The following is a 26,807-nucleotide window of genomic DNA, read 5'->3' as shown; positions in this document are numbered from 1 at the left end:
TTGAAGGATACATAATAGGTTTCTTGATGTGGGGGCCCAAGGCAATGGACTTTGGCAAAAATTTGCCCAGGGTCTCAGAATGTATGGATTGCTAGCTGGAATGGGGTCTGATGTTGCATTTGCACACTTTCCACCAATACGTATTTGTAAATAGGTGAGTTTTTACAACCAAACTTCTCTGCTTCTTACAAACAGGAAAAACACTTTACAAATGACCTCTGTCTCTGGGGCCCAATCCATTCTACTCTCACAGATTTAGTAGCAGACAAACAGCTACAGACATAGCTTGTCTTAGGGTGGGGAAGCTATTTTGAAAGGAAATAAAGCAGGCATCCCATTTTAATGCCTTGCTTCATAATGTGCATAAAGAGACTTATTACCACTTTACCTGACAATTGTGTAAAAATGTTAAGAAGCAGAAAATGTCTGTTCAGTTGTATGAAATACAAAAAAATTCATCTGGTGCTCAACCACTATGTTCTTACACTGGAGGGAAAAGCATTCAGGTGAGAATTGCTAAGAACTGTTTAGGGTCTTCAGCAAGGTGCCTCCCTACGGGATTTCTCAAGAGTCATTTCGACATACGTGTTTTTTGCCTGAGCTGACTTTAGATGTTGGCTTTCCTGTGTAATACACACATCTGTGCATGTGCCTTTCACACTTCAAGGGGCTGCTTGCCCTCCCTGCCCTAGTTCTATGTAGAGAGGCTCAGGACTAATTTCTCTTGATAAGAATCCAGTACTTTATCAGTGTAAAAATGTCCTCATCCTTTTGCTAGAAAGGTCTGAAGAAGGTGATTCTGTTAGGTGGACCTACCAGGTTAGTAATCAAGAAAGTTGCAAAGGTGTCTTTGTGTAAGAAGGCAAAATGGAAATTTCTACCTGGGCAGCAAATCTTCTCACTGGTGCTTCATCCTTAACCTGGCCTCCTTTTCTTCTCATGAGGAAGAAAACTTGAAAATTTACATGTGTAAGCAGCCTCTTGCAGTCTTAGAAGTTACACCCACATTGCTTATTACTGTAAATCCTAGCTAGGAAGACATTCCTCATTTACAAGTCAATCATTTAGCAGGTAGCCTCAATTATGGGACACAGAAGGAGGAGGCAGTGCAGTACAGTGACTAACGGCTATCTTGGGGAATTAGGGAAAGGTGGGCTCAAATGCTATAGCTCTGCCATTTTTTAAAAAGCTGTGCAAGCTTGGATACATTATTTAAACTTTCTAAGCCTTGTTTTTCTCATTTGTATAATAGGGATGAGAAGAATCCTGTGTCATAGGCTTGGTGTGTCTGTTATGCTAGTATATATAAAGGCCTTAGCATAGCTCCTGGCACAGAATAAAGCCTTGTATACATTGGTTATTAATAAGAAACAAAATTCTCTTAGCAGCTAAGATATACCATAAATCCTGTGATAGTAAACACTTTTGCTCAGGGACAACCCATTAGGCCCACCCTCAGGGTCTATGTACTATAATTTTGACAGGACTGATTTATCATGGCTTAAACATAGTTTTGACAGAGGAAATCTGGTTTTCCATGATCTAGCATGACAGGAGTCCCTATAATTCGAAGTGGGACAGGCGAGAACCAGGGCAACTGTCGGTAACTAGAGAGGGACACGTGATGGAATAGAACAAATCAAACAAGGCCAGGGCTCCATTGCAGGAATCCGAGGATATTTAGGAGGGGACAGTCAACCTCCTATTCCTCAAGAGTCCCTGGAAGCACCACTGTATCATGGCATGACTCATGGCGTCGGTGAAGTGTGCCTTCATCTTCCAGAACAGTTTGTGTGCACTCACTATTTAAAAGGCAGACAACCAAGTTTTCCATTGCCAGGCAAACACTCACTATCAAAAAGGTTAAAACAAACATTTCAGTGCTTGAATCAGGGGAACTTAAGTTGCAGGGAAAATCCCCTTACGTAAAACAACTCAATTTCCAACAAAGCTGGGTAAATGAAGTGTCACTCTGTTTATAAAGCTTAAACATCTCTGCAAATCAGTACTGTATAAATTCACCACTACCATCCCCCACACTCCCCGTGGCTGCTTAGCTTTGGTACAAAGAATCAGGGTCAACTTGGCTGTGACATTTTAATGAAGGAAATGTGTTATTTTGTGACATGTCCCCTTTTAACTCATGTTTGCAGTCCCAAAAGGGTGTAGTGAAAAACCACAGACAAAAACCAGTAACAAATAAGACTTTCCCATATATACTGTTCTTGATGAGGGAGTTTATGGGAAATTCTGGCCCTCTCCATGCTTGAGATTCCTTGATGGTAACATGGGGTTGCTGGGGCTAGGTGTTCTTCCAGGTCCCCTCCCACCTAGATGTTCTAGGATACAGTTACCTGACCCAACTAATAGGTACCCAGTGAGTGTCCCTGCTCAGCTTCTCTAAGAGCCCTCTGAGCTGGCTGTGTGCGCTCTGGAGCTCCTCCTTCACCAGCACAGCATCCACCAGGTGCCCATAATGCTGCTCTATAAAGGCGGCGGAGGCAGCCATCTCTTGCTGCTCCTCACCCTGCAAGGAAAAGGGCAGCTGTAAGGCAACTGCGTTGTTCTCCCCCAAAGTAAGAAACCTACAGCCTTTGTCTCGGGCAGTGTTCCAACCTCTCATTTTTAAATGATGAGTAGATGAGTAGGGCCCATTAATAACCAAGGGCGTACTCGAGAACAGAGTGCCGTGACAATACCTAGCAAGCTTCCAGGAAAGTTTTTGGGCAGTAAACATAATCAATGCTCAGTCACTCATTCACAAAATACCTGCTGAGAACCTGTTAACTGCAGCCATGCTGTAATGAGCTTTGTGGGGATGCTGATTCTCTGTTTGTGTGTGTATTTCTCTATCAATATCACGCTTCCTGTCCAAAGGTATTTCCAAAGAAGTACTACTATTATGTTGCATGTCAATTTGGTTAAATAATTACAGGAAAGAACTATAAATAATATGAACTATATAAAAGCAAAGCAAACATTTTGGGAATCAATGGGGAAAAAGGAGAATAAGTAACTCAAATACTCTCTGGAGACTCCTAAATTCATAATGTAGAACTCAATTCTTCTTTTTCCATTTCCTCAAACCAGGGCCAAACATAGCACAGCAGACAAAGCAGAGCTATTTAAGTGTTGGGACAACCCTTAACTCCCCATTTCCTTAGGGTACCTGACTTCTTTAATCAGATTGCTTTCTTGACATCTAACACTGAAGCACAGAGAGCCAAAGGTCGCCCCTCTACCCAACCTGCACAGCATTTGGTTCTTTGTTTTAAAAAAATCTCTAATAAGTAGAACTTCAAGTAGGCAGCTGGCTGACAATTAGCTCAGTTTTTGTCCCAGTGTCACCCCTGGATCTTCAATCCCACCTCCCCCACTCCTTACACACACACACATCCTGCAGGCCCATCTGCTGCTTCTGGGGGTTCCCCTCTTACAGGCACCCTCAGTATCTATCCTGGAAGCATTTAGCTATTTGAAAAAGTATAGAAGGAACATTTTTGCCACTAAGTACCTTAATCTTCCTAATGAATATCTGCATATTGAAAGAACTCAAGTCAATCTCTAATGGAGTAAAATGTGTGACATTTTGTTTTGCAGCCATAAATCCCCCGAACCCTTTTCTTGGCCTGTAAAGGTGCAATTCAGCCCCTGTGACTTCAGCATGAGAGTCACAGTCCTGAGCAGCACTCAGGAAAGATTCCTCCCATGCCACCCCTTGCCCCCATGCTGTTAGCTTGCTGGATCTGAAGTTGGTGCTTCAATTAAAAACTACTTGGTTTGGCTTAGGAGCTTAACATATTAGTGTGTTTCGTCACCCTCAGACCAGGTCCCTGACAGATGTCAGTCCCTTATTTTCTGGGAAGCTGGTTAAGTGAGGAAGGGGAGGGTGGCGAACCCCGTTTGAACTGGGAGACACTTCTGCTGCCCCACCTTGAACATTCTAGTCACGTGACTATCTAAGTGCAGCCAGCAGGCAAAATGGAAAGATGGTCTTGTGCAGAAGGAACAAACACCCTTATGCAGCTATAAGTGGCCCTTTTAGGCCTTCAGAAAATAAATGATCAACTTTAAACTTACAAGTGGGGCTGCTGTGTCCTCACAGGTTGGGGACATGGGTGGCGTCTTTTTTTCCTGAATTGCAGGCTTTACAAATATAACATAGGGTTTGAATTCTGAGGTCCTCAGTTGTTGCAGGGCCTGCAAAACAAAGTTCAGGAATATTATATACTTGGGAAATAGTTTATTGTGAAACATACTTTTCAAATGCTCAATAATGGTGTGCTTCATCCTGTACCCTCAATGCACACTGACTACACAGTCATGACAACGGGCTTCAACTGGGCTAACGAACTGCTCATTCTCCCACCATCCACCCTGACACTGGACGCAGCTGGGCCCTGAGGAACCACTTGCTGAGAACGGAGGTTCCAAAGCCTCATCTCTGAGAGCTGCCATCTCTCTTGGTTCTGACCCTACAGGTGCTAATTAACCTTCCTACGCCCTTCTCCCCTGGCCCAGTCCCGATGGAAGAACCAGTGGGATTCAGTGGGTATCTACTTACTCAAACGCCATCAATTCGGACTACACTAACCAAAACGTGTGCATCACAGAGGCCACCCTCTGATAGTCAAAGAAAAAGTTTTCTAAGCAAGTGAAGAGACGGTAAGAAATCACTTGCAACAAGTTGAAAAGACTTCACAAGGCTTTCAATGTGCAAACCACCTTTTTTTTAATAAATAAAAATGAATGCTTTTTTTTTTTAATGAGTGTTTTTATCTATGAGGTAAGGGCCTCTATTTGGAAACCCCGGTGTTAAACTGCTGTATGCACCATCAGCACCCCACCCCCCAAAAACCTCAATAAAATCACTTTTCAAATAAAATTTTGAAATTTAGACTTTCAATTTCAATTTCCAACTACCAATAAGTCCAAATTAGGGAGGGTTTGCCATGATAGACATAATGTGCTGTTTCAAGCAAACTCCTGTAAAATGAAGTCTATGGGATATATCATAAAATCAGAGCTGTTTCTATAGAGGAAAAAAAAATCCACAGACTGAGTTCAAAGTTTAGAAGTGTTTCTCAAAGACAAGGTTAAAAAGATGGTTAAGCCCTGCCAAGCACACAGCATGCAAGGCGTGCAGAACTGGAAATGTTTTTGAAGCGCTTCTGAGGCTCACATCTCTTTTTCCCTTTCAAACTGCTCTCGTGACCACCTCCCTTGGTGATTCAGAGCCAGCCTGGTCCGGGAAGGGGGAGCCTGATGGAGCTGCGCCCCAGCTTCCATCTGTGCCTTTCCATCTAATTCCCTGTCATATCACCAGTGGCCAGTGGGTGCCACCATCTACGGCATGGTTTACTCCATGCAGAGCTTACAATCCTACCTAAGTCCACAAGCTCCCTACAATTAATGTACTTGTGGGGTACACAGCTTTCAGTAGATTCTCAAAAGGAGACCTAAGAGAATTATAACATCTGGTGCTCTGGACTAAAAATTCCTTAGACTGGGGTCAGATGTTCTGAAAAATGTACAATCCCCTAGTTTATACATTCCATTAATAGGAAATGCCAACTGGCCCAAACTCACGTCTGGCTCCACGTCCACCAAACAAATTTTGTTTTTGGCCATCACAGCCTGGATGGCATCCAGGCTGGTCCCATAGAGATTTTCCTTATATTCACCATGCTCCAGGAACCTAAAATACCACCAAAGGAGAAAAGGCCTTCAGTTCCTGAGCTTGCCTAAATCGGCACGGAAAGGTGAATGCACCTCCCGCCACAACTTCTCTCCAGCACCCCCATCTCTTCCAAAAGCGCCCCCCAGAGGCCAAGTGGAACCCTGGACAGACACAAAGACACACAGCTGCAGAGGGCCCACTGGGCCGGCAAGCCAACGTACTTGTTGTGATGTAAGTCGGCCTCAAATGCTTGCTTAGTGATGAAGTGATATTCCACCCCCTCCTTCTCATGACTCTTGCGGGGCCTGGTGGTATCTTTTAAAGAAAGAAGAAAAGCTGGGCAAAGAGATGTCACATCACAGTAAGTGAGGACAGCAGCAAGCCTGTGTCCTCATTCCTTTCAGGAGTTCACCTCTGCTTTGGGCAGAAACCAACCACTTGCATTTATCCCGTGGCCCTGTGTGTCAGGCACGGTGCCACTTGCAGGCACAACTCTGTGATGTAGGCGAAAGGAGGCACTGAGCCCGAAGTCTCGCAGCTGCCAGGTAGCAGGCAGGGTCTGCACTCTTTGTCTCATGTCACGTGCTTGCCCATAACCACTCCGCTAGACTGCTCGCTGATGCTGAGGCTTTCGAAGAATTGCTAAAGGGGTCCCCAGTCCTAAGCTTTTATTTCCTTATTTTTTCTTCTTTAAGAACAAAGGGGACACAAATACAGATGACCCTCCTGTATGCTTTTAATTCTTTATTCAGTCATATGAAGACAATCCCTTGATTGACTAGATGCATTTCATTCAGCAAAGCTGGCTCTCACACAAATAACTTTAAGACACATAGTGTTGTGCACTGATTTCTGTAATAGAATTAAGATGCACGCTCCTGGGGGAAATCAGGCCCTTCACAGGACAGGAGAACACATGAAGCAACACAGCTTCTTCCAGAGCATTCCAAAAGAAAAGACGGGATCTTGAAAGACAGTGTTTTCTGGCCCTTGGGAGCCACCCACAAGGATGTGTCCTCTGCATGTGGCGTCTTTGCCCAACCTCTGGCAGAGCCGCCAGGGTCACCTTCCTGACCATGTCATTCCCTTGCTCAAAAACTTAATTCACCCACTGATCACATTCTGAAGACAAAGGAGTATCTGAGACCCTCATTCTCTACTGAGATTCTGACTCAGCTTCATCTCCCCCTACATCATCCACACTAACTTCCCCAGTTCCTAATGCTGCTGCTCTGGGTCACACCTTCATCCTTCTGCACAGAGCATTACATGTCGTTCCCTGTTTACAAAACTCCTCCTTTCTTCTCTGCCTGGAAACTATTTATGCTTCCAACCCTAGCATAAAAGTCACTGCCTCTGTGAAGCCTTCCCTGACTCCCTCAGTTTCTAAGAGCAAGAGGGAAAGTCACCTATCTGTGGGGTGCCTGGAAGCAGGTAGGCCTGACCATGTGGGTACCTCTCCCCCTGGGGACGGATCTGGGGTTTCTTATCCCATGTGTGAGCAATGTCTGCATGTCGTGTTTCAGTCCATCCTGGAAGGCAGGGGCCTGCTGGAGCCTACCGAGTCCATCATAGGTGTGCTGCCAGATGGCCTTCCCAACACCCCGCCACTTCAATTAGGGCCCATAGAATGGGCCATGAGCCCGGAGGCTCAGGGCAGAGTGGTATAGAAAAGAAAGGATTTGTACCTGCCCTTCCTCAGAACATTCTGGAAAGGTCTCATTACTGTTGCCACAGCATGCCGTCTTGGTGGCAGCCAGGCGCCCATACTGCATGCCTCTGAGCCCAGAAGGACTGAGAGTGAGTCCCAGAGAGGGAAGGGACAGCCACGGACAGGAAGTGGCAGGCAGAGGTGAGAGGCCATTGTGTGGCCTTGTTAAGGATGTGACTGCGACAGGCTGGCTGGGTTTGAATCATGACTCTACCACTTACCAACCTGGTGTGACACCAGGCAAGTTATATAACCTCTCTGAGCCTGTCTTCCTCTGCAGAATGGGATGAGGATAACCCCTCTTCTCAGGGGTACAGGAAGGGATGACCAAGTTACTGCACATAAAGGCCCTCAGCATAGTTCCTAGGCCTCTTCTTCTCCTTTTCACATGTTCAACCAAGGATCTCGGCATCTCCAGCTGCCTCTAGACTCAGAATCAGCAGGGATGTTATCACCCAAAAATGTGCCCAGCCACTCTGGTAGGCCAGAATCCAACTACAAGAGCATGCCCAAGTGATATCTCTCACTGGGCTCTCTGGCTTCTCTGACCTGCTCTCGTACCCAGGCAGAGAACAGGGACCATCGGCATCAGTTGCTGCGAAGAGGAGGATGGAATTCTCCCACGACCAGGGACCCCTTGGTGTCAGACTGAGGTTGCCATTCTGCCTGCAATGTACTCTAGACTCACCTCCCCTCTGCCAGGCAGGAACCAGGCAAGTGGTCCTCCAGCTTCTACATCAGAGGGTCCTAGTGGACCACCAAGAGTGGGCCACTTCTCATCATGCCCAGGACCCATGATCTGCATCTGCCTCTGTCAGGCGGTGGCTCTCAGTCCCTCAGTCCCAAAGTAAGGATTAGGATGGATATAGGAAGTCAAGTCCCCCTGAAATAGTATGTGTACACACACATGCCCACGTGGGCCCTCTTACGTGGAATCGCAACACCAAAGTGCTGTGGGTTCTCTGCCACCACCTTCTGCTTCAGCTCATGTAGTTGGGCTCCCAGAGACCCTGGGAAACAAAGGGAAGGCTGACCAGTCCCGAGGGAGCTACTTCCCCACCCCTCCAGGCGGAAACCAGCCCACTCCCTGGGAATTCAGGGTCACCTACCAATCAGAACCACCAGGCGGGGCCGCTCGCCAGGCTGGTGCTGGTACCTGGTCACCTCCTCATAGGTCAGCAGCTCTGGAGACTCACCTCCTACGGACGCCTTTCCTTCTCGTGGGCTTCCTAGCCTCTGTCTGCGGCCCAGCTGGAAGCTCCGCCGAAGACCAGCTTCGAGGGAAGGGCAGAGGGAATCACGGCTCTCATCCCAGGATCTCCTAGTAAAGACTGTCTCCACTTGGCCAGACATGGAGGTGGGCTGAGTCCCACTAGCCTCTCCCAACCACCTCCTGCCATGGGAAGGGGCTGATCAGGATGCACAGGAGGATAGTGGAAGGATACCCAGCTGGCATCCAAAAATTAGGGCTCAAGGTCACTTTTACTTAGCATGTGACTGACCTTGGGCAACTCTTCACCTCCCTGAACCTCAATTTCCTCATCCATGAAATGGGAATACAAATCTACAAGTGCAATTTTGGTCCTGGATTGGATCCTGGATCAGGGGACAATGAACTAAAGGACATTATTGGGACAATTGCCAAAATTTTGGTATGACCAGTATATTGGACAATAGAACTGTATGCATGTTAAATTCCCAGAATTTGATAATCACTCTGGGTTACAGAAGAGAAAGTCCTTTTCCTCAGGGGATACAGACTGAGATATTTAGAAGTGAAGAAACATAGTATCTACAACTCTCACATGACTCAGAAAAAGTGTCTGCAGAAAAAGGGAACATGATGAAGCAAACACGGCAAGGTGTTAACAACTGGTGAACCTGGATATGCTCTTGCAGCTTTTGTACAATTCTCACAACTTCTCAGGAGGTTTGAAATGACAGTTGACCCTTGAATAACATGAGTTTGAACTGCATTGGGTCCACTTATATGCAGATTTTTTTCAGTAAGTATATTGGGCAATTTTTTGGAGATTTGTAACAATTTGGAGAAAAATTTTCTTTAGATTCCTTTATTACAAGAATATGGTACATAATACATATAACATACAAAATAGGCATTAATTGACTGTTATCAGTATGGTCAACAGGAGGCTATTAGTAGTTAAGTTTCTGAGGAGTCAAAAGTTGTGTGTGGATTTTCAACTGTGCACAGGTTGGTGCCCCTAATCCCCACCTTGTTCAAGGAATAACTGCACTTCATGATGAAAAGTTAAAAAACTTTGACTGTCTCTAAGGCCTTTTAAAAGATAAGCCAAAACAAAAGAAGCGAAGGTACTCTGGAGACTGGGAAGAGGCTCCATTACTGCACGGTAGTGGCACAAACACGGAATGAACTGTAACTGAGATCAGATGATGACAAAAACGGTATTGATGAAGCGGTCCCTTTCTCTTTTCTGCCTGGGCTCTGGCACCCAGGGGCTGGATAAAAGTTGGAGTGGGGGCCCCCAGGCCTGGGCAGGTGAGCCCCTCCTCTGGCTGACAGAGGCTGCAGGGTAATGTGGGTCCCACAGGCTCAGCTGCTCCAAAGGTTCCTGGGGCTCAGATCACTCTGCCTTTGTTGCTCCCTGACCCAGGGGCCCAGGGTGGGCTGTGCATGGCAGGGGGAGGGCCTGTGGGGGGAGAGCCCCTGCTACTTACCCACATAGTGACCCCTGAGGTACCCCTCACAGTCACAGGTCTCTGGGAACCAAAGAGAGAGGGAGACCTGTGAGCCCTGCTGGGGGCCCACACTGCAGCCCAGAGGTCCCCGGCCCTGGATGGCCAGGCACGGCCCCCCCCGGATGGTGTCTTAGAGGGCTCGGAAGAAGAGCCATGTCCTGGTCATCCCAGAAAAACAAATTCTTCTGATTCACTCAGTGTTCCATGCTTGGTCCCCAAGCAGCCTTCTCGGGCCCTGGCAGGGAGGGGCTCTGGGCCAGCAAGCCCCATCCCAGCCCCTCTAAGTTGAGATCTTTGTGAATAAGGAAGGGAGACTCACTTGCCCTGCCCCACCCTCCTACCATCCGGGTCACAGTCAGCCCAGTGTGCCAGCTGACAGAGGAGCTCTGCACAGCTCAAGGAATGGGTCCAGCTGGCAGAGCAGGGAAAGGTGTACAAAGGGCACAGCCACCCCAGGGCAGGAGGGAGGAAAGCAAACCCTTCCAGCCCCAGATGTTCTACAGAAAAGGGGTCTTGTCCGTGCACACAGGGGACAGATACTGGGCCTACCTTTGTCACAAGGCTGATCATCTGCGGTTGCACAAAAGACAGATGGAACAGCGTTAGTGGAGGGGAACCAGGAGGCCCTGCGGCTGAGAGGCAGCCATGGTCGCTTGTGCCTAAGGAGCTCTCCATCTGTCCCCTCTTTCTTTCCTCCAATGAGCCTGTGATCCGAGCTGTGGTGCATTATTAAACCAAGACTTGCTCTAATCAGCTTCCTGTGTGTGTCTCATTAGCGGGCTAAAGAAAGCCAGTTCTTCACACATAAGCAGCCTCAGGGCCAATTTACTCAGCAGCCCTTCTGACTTGAGGGCGTCTGGGAGAGCGGTGGTGGGCAGTGGTCGCTGCGCCAGGGGAGCAGCGCAGTCCAGGGGGCTTACAGTGGGAACAGGACCTGCTCTCTCTTTCCTAGGGTTTGAGACTTGCCTGGCCAAAGGCAGACGCCTGAGGGTGCAGCTGTGGCATGGAGCAGAGCCGCAGGCGAGCTGTACTCCAGTCACCTGGCACCTGTTCACGTCCCTCACTTGGTTCCAAGTCCCCCTAGGCCAGGAAGGCTGTATGCTGGCGAGGCTTCCTTTCCATATGGGGCTCTAAGCTGGGGGCTCTGATCACAGGCCCTCTGCAAACCTGACCCTGGCCCCATGCCCTTGACCTCATGAGCCTCTTTTTCCCCACCTTGGACAGGGGGATGCCCTGACCCCACTACTTTACAGGGCTGTTTGATAATTAAAAGGCAAGAAGGTAGGTGGGTTTGTTTTCTAAATGGTAAGTGCAACACAGAGTGGGGTTGCCAGGTAAAACATGGCACAGTTCCTTAAATTTGAATTGCAGATCACAAGAGATAATTTCTTCGTATAAGTCTACTTCTACTAAAAATGCACTGTTGATCTGCAATTCAAATGTAACTGGGCATCCTTTATTTTTATTTGCCAAATTTGGCTGCGAACAAATAAGCAGGATCACTCATAGCATCTCCATTCCCTTCCAACATCAATGGTTCTCAAACTGTCAGGGTCAGAGAGCCCCCCACTCCCAGACAGACAGACACACACACAGGTTTGCACACACTTTTGAGAGAGGTGTTAACATGCCCCCCAGTATCAGCTGTAGTCCCCGAACATAGCAGCTCCTCTCCGGGGAATAGCTGCCCCCAACCCACCCCCTTTTCCCTCCTCATCTCTCTTCCCATCCCCTCCCTCCTTCCTCTGGAGCTCAGACAGGACTCTGGTGTCCCCTCCATCCCGGTGCCTGCTTCTTTCCTACACAAAGCCCGCCAGTCCTAACTGCAGCCCCTCCCTGCACTGCCATCCCTGACCATCTACTCACAAGGGGGCTTCCTGAGGCTCTGGGGACTCGGCAGGGTGCCTGTGGCTCTCCGGTAGCTTAGTCGCCTGAGGAAACATAAGGGTCAGAGAACCAGTCAGCAGGAACCTTCTGGTAAAGAAGGACACTTTCTGGGGTGCTCACTGATTCATGAGAGGAAAGAAATTGAGTCTCCTGCTCTGGGAGAAGCTTGTCCAGCCCAAGATGGTCACACATAGGACACAGCCCAGCCCCATGGTCAGTGGTCAGTCATCACTTTCCTATGACTGATTCTCAAGGGAGGCCCCCGGTCCACCCTCACCCGATGTCCCCATCTCTGAGGAGGCTGGAAAATAACGGAGTGAGTCCCAAGAGAGGCTGAGGGCAATAGTGATCCTACTTTAACGTCCTCCTCCCAGCGGAGGGCTCAGCCTGGCACATTACCCAATATGGCTATCTTGGAGGGCAGCAGCCAAGGCCCCATCTCTGAGCTGAGAAGATGCTCAGGGCTCTTGGAGGTGGCTAGGTTCCCACAGTCAAATGCAGCCAAGTGAGAGCCTGCCCCCAAGACCTTCCAGCGAAAGATGGAGACGGCCTGAGGCCCCCCTGTAGAAACAGAGCAGCGGTCCTCAATTTCAGTTCCTCAGCATCACCTGGAATACCTGTTAGAACTCGGGGCTCCTGGAGTTCCTGACTCAGCAAGTCTGGGGCAGGGCCTGGGGTCTGCATTTCTAACACGGTCCCCGGGGATGCTGATGCACCTGGCCAAGGGGCCACACAGTGAACCCCAAGGTCTACTGCTACAGCATTCCACACCCCAAAAGATGGAAGAGGACTACAGACCTCAAGAGAGGGGATGCAGTTATGACTGCCATGGCCTCTGACCCAGGATTTACACTTTTGAAAATCTATCCTAAGGAGATAATTTGAAATATGAGGAAGAGTCTCTGTGTGAGAAAATTATCACAGCCTTGGGGCAGCGAAGCCCTGGGGAGGACTGAGAAGCGCAGCCACAGTGAAAGGGTGAAGTCACTCGGGTACCACCCTTCTCCAGAGAATCCTCCCCTGCGTGCCTGGATGAGGGCCAGTTCTCCCACTGTGACCTGCAGAGCACGACGTCCCCCTCCCTCTCACATTGGTATAAAGTGCTCCTTCGCACCACGTGTGACTTTCCTGATAAACTGGAAGCTCCTCCAGGGGAGACCCCACACTGGCTGCCTGTGAATGGATGGCATGTCTCCTGGTGCAATATTGTCCAGCCGTTCAAATCACACAGTAAAGAATAGGTAATAATGTGGGAAATACGAGTGTCAAAATGTTAAGTTACCAAAAAAAAGCAAGACCTCAAATTTCTATGCATCACTCACACAGAAAACACAGGGAGGAAATAAATCATGCTGCTTAGATGGTGGGGAAACTGGGTAGTTTTCTTTTCCTCATCCTCCTCTTCTGTATTTTTATGTTTTATTTCTCAACTTTTTACAAGTATGTATTGTAAAATTCACGTTAATTTAGTAACATAGGTTTCCATATATGTATTTAAATCTCAAACAGCCATCACCACTGGTTTTGGAACAAGAACAAACACAAGCACAATTGGGACTTGGCTCAGGAACGACCCACAAGGTGCCCCCCTGGCTGTCTGGGCATAAATCTGGGGCTTTGTCATGCACCTATGCCTCTGGCCACTCCAGAAACACCCCCTTACAATACACCCCAGACCCACCTCTCCTGGAACTGCTTGGAGGGGATAAGGCCAGCTCGAAGGTTGGTGTCCCCCACGCGCTTGGCCTGCCACCACGTGGGGTCGTCCTGGCTCACCACCTCCAGGACCTGCCCGCGCTGGAAGGGCAGGCCTGCCTCCTGGCAGGGAATGGCCCGGTCCTCCCGAGGATTGTAGTGGAAAAGGGCCCGCATGAACACCTGCAGAGAAGGGGCTCCAGTCAGGTAACCCTTTGTCAGGTAAGCACAAATGTGTGCACGTCACATCAAAGGCCAAATGACAACTATCATTCACGATTCGGACAAACAAGTATCCTTGGGAACAGAAAGTTTACTCAGAAACACAGGGCACATGTTTTCTTATTTTTCTTCAATCATTTTGAATAGTACAGTCAGGAAATCCATCAGGAATCAGAAAATGAGTAGATGGGCCCTCTATCTGAATTTCTTTCCAACCTTCAAATTTACCTGACCTGTCGTCCTTATGATAGCCTCTTAGCATACACAAAGCAACAATTAGTCCTGGGGACCAAGAGTAAAGGCCAGCACAAACAAAGAGTAAATCAACTGTCATTTTTGATATGCTAACTGCCCCTAATGAACTCAGCAGCCATCTGCTAGTAAACTAGATATCTTAGTAAGAACACAAATATCAACACGATTACTGTTACTGATTTCTCCCTCACCACCTTTTTTCAGTGGGTAGTTGGCATCCACATTTTTTACACTAAATCCTGCCTCATCTGTCACATACTTGGCCAACCCCCAACTCTCCCCTTTACCCTGACCCCTCTAGAGAAGCTGGTGGGAAGACACTGCATCTTGACACACTTTCTTGTTCTCTTCTCTAATTCAGTGGCATGGATTTACTTTATTTATATCTATTTCCAGACCATTAGGGCCCAATTACTTTAACAACAAATAGGAAAAAAAAAAGAAAGAAAGAAAAAAAAGGCCAGAGGGCTCTTTAGACAGATTCAAAACATATTCTTTTATGTGTCAAGCAGAAAATATTTGGTTAGACAATAGTAAGAACTTTCTGGCCAGATTATTGTAAGGGCAGACACCCTCATCCAGCCACAGATGTTACCAGAGTCCTAGGCACTCAGACAGTATAAACTTAAATGGTCAGCCCAGATCAAGATCCCGGTTCAAGAAATATTTAGGAAGGATGGGTAAGAGAATAGGCTGCTGGTTTTGTCCTCCAGGAAAACCAAGCTCTCCACCTGTATCAAGTGAGGCCTGCAAAAGCTGCATATGGAGACCCCATAGCTTGTCTAAGGAAGAACCATCTTCCATCAGGTGAGAGTCCCCATTTTGCATGCCCTGGGAGTCAATCCAAACGTGCAAATGAGAAACAGCCATGTGAAGTTATTTCTTCATTTGACACTGCCCGCTATCAATCCCCAGGCATCAGAATATTTACTGACACCCACTCTGTGCCAGATGTGACGATGTCCCTTCTTTCACACATTCAGTGCTGAGAGGCAGGGGCTGAGAATTAGCCTTCTTGAAAAACTGAGGGGAAGTATGTCATTCATTATGTTCTCCTTTCTGCCTTGATGGCCAGGAAATTCAGATCCAAATTAATTTGAAATCAAATTTCAGCTCAGGCCTCAATAATCTTCACCTGGGATTTTACAACAGCCTCCTCCAGGGTCTCCCTGCCTCCAGTCTCCACCCGCTCCACCCTCCTCTACATGGCTTCCCTGGGAGAGTTCTATAACACAAACATAGTTACATTGCTCCCCTCTTTAAGAAAATAAAAAACGATAACACCTTTAAGAGCTTCTCGCTGCCTATGGGGTTGTATCTTGGGCTGTGGGATGCCCTCCCATACTCCCCTGACCCTACCACGTCAGCGCACCCCAGGCTGACTTCCAGCCGCCAGCATGCACCTCTTGGCCCTCGGGCTTTCTCTGACCCCTAGGATCTGCTCTGCCCTAACCCGGCAGGCAGAAACTGCTAGGAATTAATCTGCTGGGTGCTGGGTGCAGCAGGGTGGGAGCTGGTATACAGATCTCCCAGCCTCACCCCAAGGCTGTTGGGTGGGATGACAGAGACACCCCAGTTCTCCAGCAGGATTAAATCCACGGTGCAATTTGCTTGCTAAACCCTTTGTTACGCTGGCTGCCGTCCCCTCCACACTCCTGTACAGGTGTTTCCTGGAGTGACCTCCAAATAGACTATCTGCCCTGGATCCCCGCTTCAGGGTCAGCTCTGAGGCCGCAGGTCAGGCAGGGATCATGGCACAACCGAGCCCAGCATGGTGCTCTTCCTCACCAACCCCCAGACGTACCTCCCCACGCTCTGGAGCCTCTGTATGTCTATGCCGACCCCTCTGTCTGAGCGCCCTCCTGCTCTTCTTCACCAGGGAATCCTACTCATCTTCACCCTCCTCAAGCCTCGCTTCCAAACCCCTGCTACGCGCCGGTAACTCTACAGAATGTTTCCAAAGCACTTATCACTCAGCAGTGGGAGATTTGCTCCCCAGCTTCCCCTTCTGAACTAGGGATCCTCGAAGCTCCTCACCATTCCTGTCTCCAGCACCTGCCACAGAGGAGGTGCCCAAAAAAGAATGAAAGGTGCTCGACAAAGAAGGAAACAAATGGCGGTTACTTAATTGGTCCCGAATCCAGCACATTTGGTACCTTCTCCTCTTCACAGCCCTGATTTTCTAGTTCAAATAACCTTGCCTCTTATTAGTAAGCTATGTCAACTCCTGTTTAGAAAAGAGTCAGGGTACAAATAAATGAATCACTCTGTGACTGAATTCATTCTCCATTGCTCATGTGTTCTGAGGAGCAGACACACGATCTCGGCCCGTGACTGCTCCAGCCCCGCACGCCGGCCCCACCACACCTTGCTCTCCTTTAAACGGTCCTCCTCCTGGGTAGCGGGGATGATTTTCAGGGTGATGGATCCCTGGGACTGTGCCTGAAAGGAGAGCGCATACATGCTTATCACCTTCCTGGTCTGCCTAACATGAGTTCAAGTCTTACTTCCCAGACCTGGAAACTCAGGTTCAGAAGGAAACCAGATGTAGTGCCTCCCCTACGGCCACCCTACTGTGGTGGCACCCGGTTGAATTAACTAAAGCAAAACTCAAAAACCAAGTACCTGCATTTTCATGGAACAAAGATGAAACAGAAGATTTTCACTGAGAGCCAGAGGCCAGTGAATGCTGTGAATTCCAACTTTCCGGCCCTCTTGACCTCTAGCGCCCAAGGGGCTGCCTTCTTTCTTTTCTCTCTGGTTATTTTAACAACCTAGTTGAGTTTCATTTCCTTCTTTCCATCTTCCTCAACACTTCCCCATCTAGGCCACTCCAGCCTTCCCAGGGCTTCCCCTTTCCTCTACCCAACAGGGACCCCACACCCCAACATCAGGCCCACAGGGAAGAATGCCTGTGAGAGCCAATCTCGCCCAGTGGCCTCCCTGGCCCTGCATCGCTCTGGGATAGCAGGGGTCGGAGCCCAGAGCCAGCGAAAGGGCAGTGGGGGCAGAAAGGTCGAAGGGCCTGCCTGCAACCAGGGCCCCTACAGTGGGGGCCTTAGAGAACAGGCCTCCTCCCTTCAGATGGTCCCGCTTCTGTTCCCCAAACCATTGGAAGTTAGTGAGGAGTGTCATGCCGGGGGAGGATGTCTGAGGATAAGGAGGAGAAAACTGGGGCTTTCTACAATTTCAGTTTTGACTTGAACTCCCAGAAGAGCCTCTGGAGTTGTTCTAGCCCCTGCACTTAATATCCTGGAATCCCCTTACAGATGCAAAGTGCTGTATCCTTTCCCAGATGTTTACATCCTTACAATAACCACACAGTGGATGAGAAACCACCCCATCCCTATTTTACAGGAAAGGAAACTGAAACTGAGGAAGACGTGATGACTTGCCCGAGGCTGCACAGCTAGAAAGTGGCAGAGGCAGGATGCAAATCAGTACTGGCTGACCCCAAAGCCCTTGCTCCCAGCCCTCCCGATGCTGCAGCCTCTCATTCCATATTCCTCAGCCCTTTGGAGAGGGGGCCCTTTTGAGGGGGTCTCCCAGAGGGTCGGGGGAGGATGGCTGTGCTGAAGAGAGGCTCTGAGGGAGGCCTGGTGCGCTGGACAAGCCACTTGCCCTGTCCCCACCACGCACCCCAGGTACACTGTAAGGCCACATTGCCTGCAGTCTCCTCATGAGAAGAGGGAGCCCGAGCCACAGTCTGCTCCGGCTCCAGGAAGTGCCCTGCTTTGGGAAGACCCCAGCATGCATTCAGCACGGACCAGAATCTGGCTGATCTCGTCAGGCCGCTTATGCAGGACGGTGATCCCATTCACTTCTCGGAGCTCATCTCCAACGTGGACGAGGCCTAGGAGACACAGGGCTGACCATTGGGAAGAGGCCTCGGCTCTGGAGCTCAGAGCTCTGGGCTCCGCCAACACCCACCTGAGGAACTGCCTGCAGGGAAGACAGCAGACGGGACCAGGAGGAGGGGAGCCCTCCTTTGCGCATCCCTCACTCAGCTTCCTGGCCTCAAAACCACCCAGTGAAATCTCCAGTTTACAAGTTGGCAGCTGAGATCCAGAAAAAGCATGCAGCTTGCCCAAGGCCATACTGCCAAGAAATAATGGAGCCAGTGTTCAAACACAGTTATTTTCACGTAGGAGACCTGTGTTCTTTCTGCTGTAAGCCTCTGCTTCTTTAAAAACGTCATTAACTCTTCACCTTCCTGGATTTCTAGATGCACTCCAAGCATGTCCCTCTGAAATCTTATCAAGGAAACTCAAAGGCACCAGGGAAGATGGCATCCAGAGTGTTAAACACACCTGTCTGTTGGCCTCTGCTTTCATGACAAGTGTCTCTGCGTACGAGGCAATATTTGCTACTCAAAGTGGTCACTAGTCCATTAGCATCAGCAAAACCCAGAAGGTGGGGGGTGGGGCAGAATCCTGGGCCCACCCAAACCTGCTGACTCAGAATCTGCATTTTAACAAGATGCTCAGGGTTTTGTGCACATGCTAAGGTTTAAGAAGCACTGGTTTAGGACTCTCCACATCAATGATCCCCAGACTTTGGGGGCAAGCCCTCCTCCTACAACCAGGAGGTCTGCCTCCCAACTTAGTTCTTCCGCACACCAGCGATTCTCAATCTATTTTCCACCCAAACAAACCTGGGAAGTGAACAGCCTCCCCTTGGTAACTGGCAGAAAGCATGCTGGGGAAGGGTGCCCCTGCCCCCCAGTTAGGAATCACCCACTAAGCCCATGCCATGGGCTTAACTACCAGCCCCTGGGTTAAGCCAATGCACAGGCCCTTCTGATCACCCCCAAGTACTTCACGCCTGAGGTATTTTCAAACCATTAAAGTTTCTAGCAGGCTTGGGAAGGAGAGAGAATTCCAGCCCACTCCCAGAATGCAGAGCACATCCCAGAGAGAAGGAGAAAGGAGACCTGTGGCCAAAGGGGGAAGGCTGGGGCATGCTGGGCGTCACCTCAGCTAGGGCAGCATGGGTGCCACTCACCGCTCCGGTCTGCTGCACCCCCTCGCATGATCCTGGCCACCACAACAGCCCCCGAGTGCTCATCCCGCCGGATGGTGGCGCCCTGCATCAGACACAGAGCAAGCAGGCTCCTAAGAAGCAGCCCCAAACCTGAGACTCCGACTCTCAGGGCACAACAGAGCCTCCCGGTCCCCCTCCCCCACCCGCCCCCGAAAAGGCACGTCAGTGGGGAACTCTCCAATGCCAAGGATGCAATAAAACCACCACCTCACATTAGTGTCGCACAGCATTTCACAGTTTACAAAACACAGGAACACCGTGACAATCTCATTTTTGAGACCAGAGACTGGGTGAGAAGATAAATGTCCTCAAGGTCACCAGCTGGTAAGAGGGAAAGTTTTTTGTGATGTCAAATCTCTGCCATACCACAGTCCTGGCCTCTTGCAAAGACATTTAATAGTGAGGAGACTGCCAGCAAATTCTCAACCTGCCTCTAACCAATCACAGGGTTACTGGGTCAACTGTTGTTGCTGATGGGGACCAATTTATGCCCCAGCCAGAGTTTGGGGACCAAGATGTGGCCCATGAAGCACAGCAGAGATGATGTTTAGAATGAGAAAGGCACTAATGAGTCCTCAATTTCATGCACCACACAGGCTGGACTGTGACAGGGCAAGGCAGCAGTCAGGTGAAGAAGAACTAAGTTCTCGAGCTGGACGGCCCTGGGTTTGAATCCACTGCCATTTAGTAAAAGCATAGGGCCTTAGCAAGAAAGACCCTTATCTTCTCTGAGTCTGATTCTTCCAGGATGTGGGACAGCATTTAACTCACACGGTGGTTGCAAGGATTACATCGGGTAATGCATGTGAGGTACTTAGCATACAGTAAGGGCTCAACAACTGTCAGCCATTCATTATTGGTTGTACCTGCAAACACGCTGGTGCACTTTTACTACCATCATTCACATCACCTATTTGAAGTCCACAGACAAATATTGCTGGAAAGAGAAACTGTCAGCTAAAGAACCCTGTGGCTTCTTGGCCCTAGACCTTCAAACCTGCCAGGTCTCTGTCCTTTCCCCTTTCCCCAACTCAGCAAAGAGCCTCCTCTGTCTAGGCTGGTCCCTCTCTCCACTCCCTCCTCTCCCGCATTCCCAGTGCCCCCTCTCTACTGGCTGCCTCCCGGGTCCCTAAAAATATGACCGGCCACTAAAAAGCCTGCCCTGCCATGCCCCGTTCCTTTGGAGAAGCTTCCTGGAGAAGAGCATGTGTCTGCTCTGCTTCCTGCCCGCCCAGCCACTCGCCGCTGCAACCTCAAAGGTCCCCTGGTGCCCGGTGCCCACCCACTGGCTTCCAGTCTTCTCTTGTCTGATCTCCCTCCTGTCAGACTGGCACTCACCCTCCCTCTGGAATTCTCTCTTAGCCTGGGCCCAGTGACACCTCTCAGTCCTTCTCAGTGACGATCTGTCTCCTTTGCTGAGTCCTCCTCTGTTGAGTAAAGGGCCAGGAGTTGCCCCAGCCCTCTCCCCATCTCACTCTGCCCACTCTTTACCGGGCAGGTCTCCACCTCTCAAGCATGATTTAACACCTCCCGGATGCCAGCAGCTGCCAAGTCTCTTCCTCTGAACACACACTCTTTCCACCTCCTGGACACCTCCACCTGTGCGTCACACAGGCCTTCTGAATCCAGTGGGCCCTAAGCTCCTCCATATTCCCTCCCTTGAGTGATGGCCCAGTGCCCACCCAGTCATCCCAGCTGGACACCTGGCCACTATCCTAGGCACCTCCCCAAACTCCTGCCCAAAGCAGGAATTTATTTATTTAAGACCTTACAATGGCTCCCCACTGCCCTGAGGTCAAGCTACACAACTGGACACAGTCACGTTCTTTATGATCTCCTCCTGATCTGGCCTCACCCCTGTCACTACTTACCTCGAACTTGACATTCTACATCCAAATCAGGCAGCTCAGAGTTCCCCAAACACACCATACCATTTATCTTCCTCTGGTTTCATTCATGCAGTTCCACTGTTTGGAATGCCCTTTCTCTCCCTTTTCCTTCTAGAAAACCCATTCCGTTTTTTTGGAATTCAACCTGGGCATCACCTCCTTCAGGAAACCACCTCTTTCAGTTCCCTCCCTCCTGTGAACCACCAGAGCGGAAGTGCTAAGTCTTAATCATCTCTGAACTGCCGGCACCCGACACAGTGCCTGGCACACAGTGTGTCTGCACAAAGGATGATGGCCCCATTTTGCAGGGGAGGAAAGAGAGGAAAAAAGAGTTCCTCTCCTCTTCCGTTTGCAGAAGTGGCCTGAGATCATAAGGTGAAGGCTGAAAATGAAGGATGCCAGTTGTGGTGTTCTCTAAGGCAAGCAGTCAGTTCTCTGGACTTCCACCACTTCCCTCTGTCTAATAAGGAACCTTGTCCCTGTGCTCAGTAAATCAATGCTGAACCAGGACCAAAATGGTAACAATCTGTCCACTGAGAAGAATGGCACTGTCCTGTGCTTCCTCGGATTCAGAGCAGGGACTGGCTCACTTTTTCTGTCAAGGGCCAAATGTAAATATTTTAGGCTTTGTGGGCCCCAGTCTCTGTTGTAACTACTCAACACTGGCACTGCAACTAGAGGCAGCCACAGATAATATGAAATGAATAGGCACGTTCATGCTCCAATAAAACTTCATTTACGAAAACTGGCAGCGGGCCGGGTCTGGCCCTTAGACCACAGTTTGCCAACCTCTGGTTCAGAGCATGGTGATCACAGCTGCCATGTAGCTGTGAAGGTTATCTACTGCACAAAGGAGCTTGGCCACAGCTGAGGGGGGCTGTACCCACCCAGAGAAAGTAGTCCCTGCACACAAGATGTCAGAGGGCCTAGTGGCAGCCCTGACGAAGCTGCCGTCACTCACCCCAGACTGTAGGAGGGTCCCTTCCCAGTATTCTGGGTGGGTGGGATACAGGCAGGAGGTGGGGAAGAAAGGTGGGCGCCACATACCAGGGGTTCCTTGTTCTTCACCAGGCGGACAATCTTCACTGATTCTTCATCAAAATCCTCATCAATATTATCAGGCAGAGGGGGGAGAACAGGGTCGAAATTCTTCTGGGCAACCGTGTCATGTACCATGAGCATGGCCTATCAGGAATGCAAGAGGCATGAGGGCCGGGGGCCTTGGCTGGGCAGTGGTTTGGGGATCTGGGATCCAATACCAGAGAGACAACCACCCCGACACTGGAGGAGCCCTCCCTCATCAGTCTCCTCTCCTCAGCCTCACGACCCAGCGCTCCCTCCATCCCAGGAGACACGAGCTGTGCGCGTGGGCAGGGACTGTGGCGTGACTACCCTGAGGTGGGGGGTGGACAGCAGCTGGAGCAGCTCCCTCTCGTCACTGTGCACGGAGGCGGCCTGCAGCTCTTCCATCACCTGTAGGGAAAAGACACAGAACATCACAGAACATCACTGCGGGGGCTTCGGACCTGCTGCGACTCATGCAGAGAAAACCCTGCTCCCTGAACCTCACACCCAGGGACCCTTGGAGGAACTTTGACAGCCCCCAGGGGTGCACTGAACCCTCAGCCAGCCCAGGACTGATGCTCCTGGGAAGTCATGCCAGAGACAAAAAGAACTCGAGCAGCTCTGCAGGGTGATACTCACAGGAGCTAACCTCCAATGCTTCCTGTGGGCCTCCTCACTTCACTCTCAGAGTGAGCTACCTTGGGCAGGTACTATTATTTTACCCTTTTTACAGACGAGAATGAAATGAGAGTGATTAAATATCTTGCCCAAAGCTTGTAAATAGCACAGACAGGATGTGTACTTGGGCTAATCTGCTGTATTAGCTGTGTCCTCACTACTGTGCTATTTTATAGATGAGGAAATTGGGGCTCAGAGAGGTTGAGTGACTTGTTTAAGGTCACAGAGCTAGTACCAGAGGCAGTGCTGAGCTGGGAGCCCACCATGCTGCTAATCACATCCCGTAGTAGAGAAAAGCTGCACCCATCGCAGGCCCTCTCCTGGGCTTAGGCGAGTTTATTCAGGAGCTGCCTTAGTAATCAACTGGGATGGCTTTTCCCAAGCCATGTGACCCTGAGGTCCACCAGAAATTAGGAAGCATTCCTTAATAAAATGAGAAGCCTGAGCCTGTAAACAAAGACGTACTTGCTGGACCCCAGGACTTCATGGCATGCCTCCCCAGAGCACAGGTACAAGGGGCTCATTTGACCTATTCATATAGCCTGAAACTTTGGGAACTGCTGATCCAATCCAAATGCTCTCCTTCACAGCTGGGGAAACAGACTTTCTCAGGAACACACAGTAAGTAGGCGTCATCATGTGACCATGTCCCCCAGCCCAGTCCAAGGCACGCAGCATCTCCCCGCCTGTGTGTGAGGAGGCTCAGGGCAGCGGAGGGGGAAAGGAGACACCTCCTCCCTTTGGGCTCCTGAGTCCCAGTGTCCCCTAGGCTAAGCTATGGTGACAAGGCAAGATAAAAGGGGTGGGCAGCGGGGCTGACACCAAAAGGAAAAACCAGGGTCTTACATCCTCGGCAAGGGCCATAGCACTGTGCAGCACAGGGGTCGGGCTTTGCCTCTCATAATAGCGAAGCTTCTCGTGGATCTGCAAAGACAGCTGATTTCAGGCTGGAGCCTCCCAAGCCAGCTGCCCAGGTTTACCCTGGACACCACAGTCCACTCATGGCTGTGGGGCTCTAGGGTTGCAGACTGGGTCACTGATGGGTTAGCATGAAAGAAAGCCCTGCATCGTGGGCTAGTGAAGACCTTCCAGGAACAGGGGGATGGTGAGGATGACCTCCACCAGCCACAGCCAGCTAGGAAGACCTCCAGAAACCCTCACAAGGTGGGATGAAATGGGGCTTTACCTTCATTAAGTAACTGAGGCTTTTCTCACTGAAAACATCTCTCAGGAAGCCCATCTCTTCCTTGTGGTTAGAGTCAGGTCTGAGCTGAGAGGTCAGCAGTGCCAGGGTTTCATGCAAACCTGAGGAGAGTGTAAGAAAAACACAGTATAGCAAATGCAATGTGCACTTCCTACCTGAGGGGGACCCCAAGTGGACCCTCAAACAACATTTCTGCCCTGCTGTGTGGACATTCTCTCCCCAGGCTCTCACTCTCAGGCCTTGGATGCAGGGCAGCCCCAGCAAGCCAATGCTGGCAGCAACCTGCCTTCTTCCCAGCTCCAGGCTGTGGACAGACTCTTGTCTTCAGGGCTATGACAGGCCTAGCCCCGTGAAGGCACTCACCAGAGTCCTCGGACAGCACTGGCATGTCTGTGCTGGTCAGATCCCAAGCTCAGCCTGTGGATTCTGGGAGGAGGGGGTGGGTGGTGAAGCTCCATCAAGCATATTCATTCAACAAACAGTGATTACACATCTGCTGTGTCTGTCCATGACCAATTTGGGGGCAGAGGGAATGGAAACAAAAAACTCTGCTCACTTTTTTCAGTGAGGAAAGAAAGAAAACTGAGATTTGCTGTGTGCCCCCAGTGTACCAAGCTTTATGCTGGACAATCCCATGTGACATTTTTCTTAAGCTGCAGAAAACCTGAGCAATGGATATTAATACTTCCCATTTACTAATAAAGAAACAGTAATGAGGTCAGAACCCATACTCCAGTGCCCCTTCCAGGCTCGCCTCAGAGGTGCAAGTGGTCACAGCCTGACAGTGGGTGCTTTCCTCTGCAGCATCGCCCCCACCTCCATCCCGGTATCTTCTAAGGGGCTTCACTCAAGTCCCCTGTCCTTCCCAAGTCCCTTGTCACACCTGCAAGTCCTTTATCACACCTTCACCAAGTGCCTGGCTGGGGGCTACAGGCTCCCTCTCTCCCCAGCATCCCTAAGGTCCTACCTGAAGGGGCCCCCCCGCGAAGAGAGAGGAGAGAGTGGATGGAAATATGAGAGGTGGTTTTCTACTATGCACAAGGGGGGAACCCTAGCCCAGGAGGCCCCCCAACGTGCTCTGCAGCACGTGGACCTCAAAAAGTCCTCCTTCAGAAGAGGACAAGGAGAGTAATGATTCATTCATTCCGCAAACATGGAGCCGGCCCCGCTGCGCGCCCGAGCATCGGTGACACCAAGATGCCAAAGAATGGTACCCGGTCCTCCAGCCGCCGCCCTCCCCCCTGCGCCAGACTCACCCTCTGGCTCCTTCCAGCTGTGTCCCCCACTCTCCCGGAGCGGCCGGGCACAGACTCCAGCCCGCTTTCTGGAGGAACCTGTGGGGCGAACAAGGGGCTGGGCGAAGGCGAGGCGAAACCTGGGGGAAGCTCCGGGCCAGGATGCGGAGCAGGGGGAAGGGAGCCGGGCGCACGCGGAGGGTGCGGGGAGGAAGGCCCGGGCCGAGGGGCGGGACTGCGCGCCCCCTCCCCCAGGCCCGGGCTCGGTGGGCCGCCAGGCGGCGGTGCACGCGAGCAGCGGGTCCGGCCCCACTCCCGCCCGCCGGGCCCCTCCCGCCGCAGCTCCCGGTCCCTCGTCTGTTCCCTGCGCGGCGTCCTACCTGGGCGAGCCGGGAGCTCGGCCCCACCACCCGGAGCTGTGAGGGTGCTGGGGCCTCGGCCGCCGCTGGCTCCGCCTTCCCGGCCCCTCCCTGGCGCGGCCGCGCGGGGCGGGGGTGGCGGAACCCGAGGAGGCCGGGCGCGGGGAGGGGAGGGGAGGGGAGGGGGCGCGGTAGGGGGAGGGGAGGAGCCGAGGGGGCCCTCTGCGCCCTGCACTGCCCGCTCTCTGCTGGCCAAGGCTCCGCTCTCCCGCGTCGTGCCACCTCCCCAGTGTCCTCCTGCCCGAGCTCCAGGAGCCCCCGGCCTGTGTACACGGGCACAGGGCCAGCCCTCCCTTCTGCTCCCACTGCCTGCACGTTCCCCTCCCTCCGCGTGTTGAGAGGTGGGCGCTTGCTTAGCGTGGAGTTCGATTTTGCCAACATATATTGAGCTCTCCAAGTACCAGGCACAGTGCCAGGGGCTGGGGGTTCAAGACGACCAACTCAGAGATCTCGGATTTGAGGAACCCTCAGGCTGCAGCGAGGACCTGTCAGAAGCGAGGGCAACTCTCTGTAACAATGCAAGGTGGTGAGAAAGATTTATCGGTGCAAGGTGCCCTGGGGCCAGGAGAAGGGAAGGAGAAGCCCGGGAGACGGCCAGGCTCCATTCTGCCCTGGCGTTGGGTGGGGGTGGAGCTGCGGGGGAAAGGAGGCTCTTGTGCGGGGGCTGCTCCTGGGCAACGGGCTCTGAAATGACCTTGACGATCACTGACTTTCATTGTGCTGTCGCTAGGCCCCAGGTACAATGTAGATCACTTCACATCACATTAGCCCCTGAGATAGAGACCACTATTATCTATCTCGGCTCTGTAATCAAGGAAACTGAGGCTCGGGGGTGGAAGGATGTGCATAGGGGAGAGGGTGAGAGCTGCTGAGTGAGTAAGCAGGGGTTTGAGGGTGTTACAGGATGAGGGGTGGGCGGGTGAGTCTCCCAACTCCCCCAGCAGCAAAGAACACACAACACTTATCTGGAGTTGTGGACCCAGACGTTAAGTCTGGGAGTGAGTCTAAGCTTATCAAAGAGAGGAGATGGGCCCACAGGCCATGGCAGCCTGAAGTGCAAGGGGAGGCATCAGAGGCAGGGTATGCCCTGATAATGCTTCCCC

At 50.9% G+C, this 26,807-nt stretch overlaps 1 protein-coding gene across 1 annotated transcript; it reads right to left on the bottom strand.

Moving 5' to 3' along the window:
- Positions 1–2,220: 2,220 nt before the first annotated feature.
- Positions 2,221–25,296, bottom strand: MPP3 (MAGUK p55 scaffold protein 3). Its single transcript, XM_036883167.2, is given in 19 exon segments — positions 2,221–2,527; positions 4,081–4,200; positions 5,590–5,698; positions 5,902–5,995; positions 8,321–8,401; positions 8,501–8,665; positions 10,092–10,133; positions 10,662–10,682; positions 11,979–12,043; positions 13,681–13,877; positions 16,539–16,613; positions 17,939–18,024; positions 19,176–19,257; positions 22,151–22,288; positions 22,496–22,576; positions 23,693–23,770; positions 24,033–24,151; positions 24,414–24,447; positions 24,449–25,296. Coding segments are annotated over 19 exon segments (1,824 nt in total). The 5' UTR covers positions 24,509–25,296; the 3' UTR covers positions 2,221–2,350.
- Positions 25,297–26,807: the final 1,511 nt, after the last annotated feature.

Source organism: Manis pentadactyla, chromosome 4 (genome assembly GCF_030020395.1).
Source record: "Manis pentadactyla isolate mManPen7 chromosome 4, mManPen7.hap1, whole genome shotgun sequence".
NCBI classification, from domain to species: Eukaryota; Metazoa; Chordata; class Mammalia; order Pholidota; family Manidae; genus Manis; species Manis pentadactyla.
Note: the sequence above shows the minus strand (reverse complement) of the source record. Positions and strands in the feature narration are given on the sequence as shown.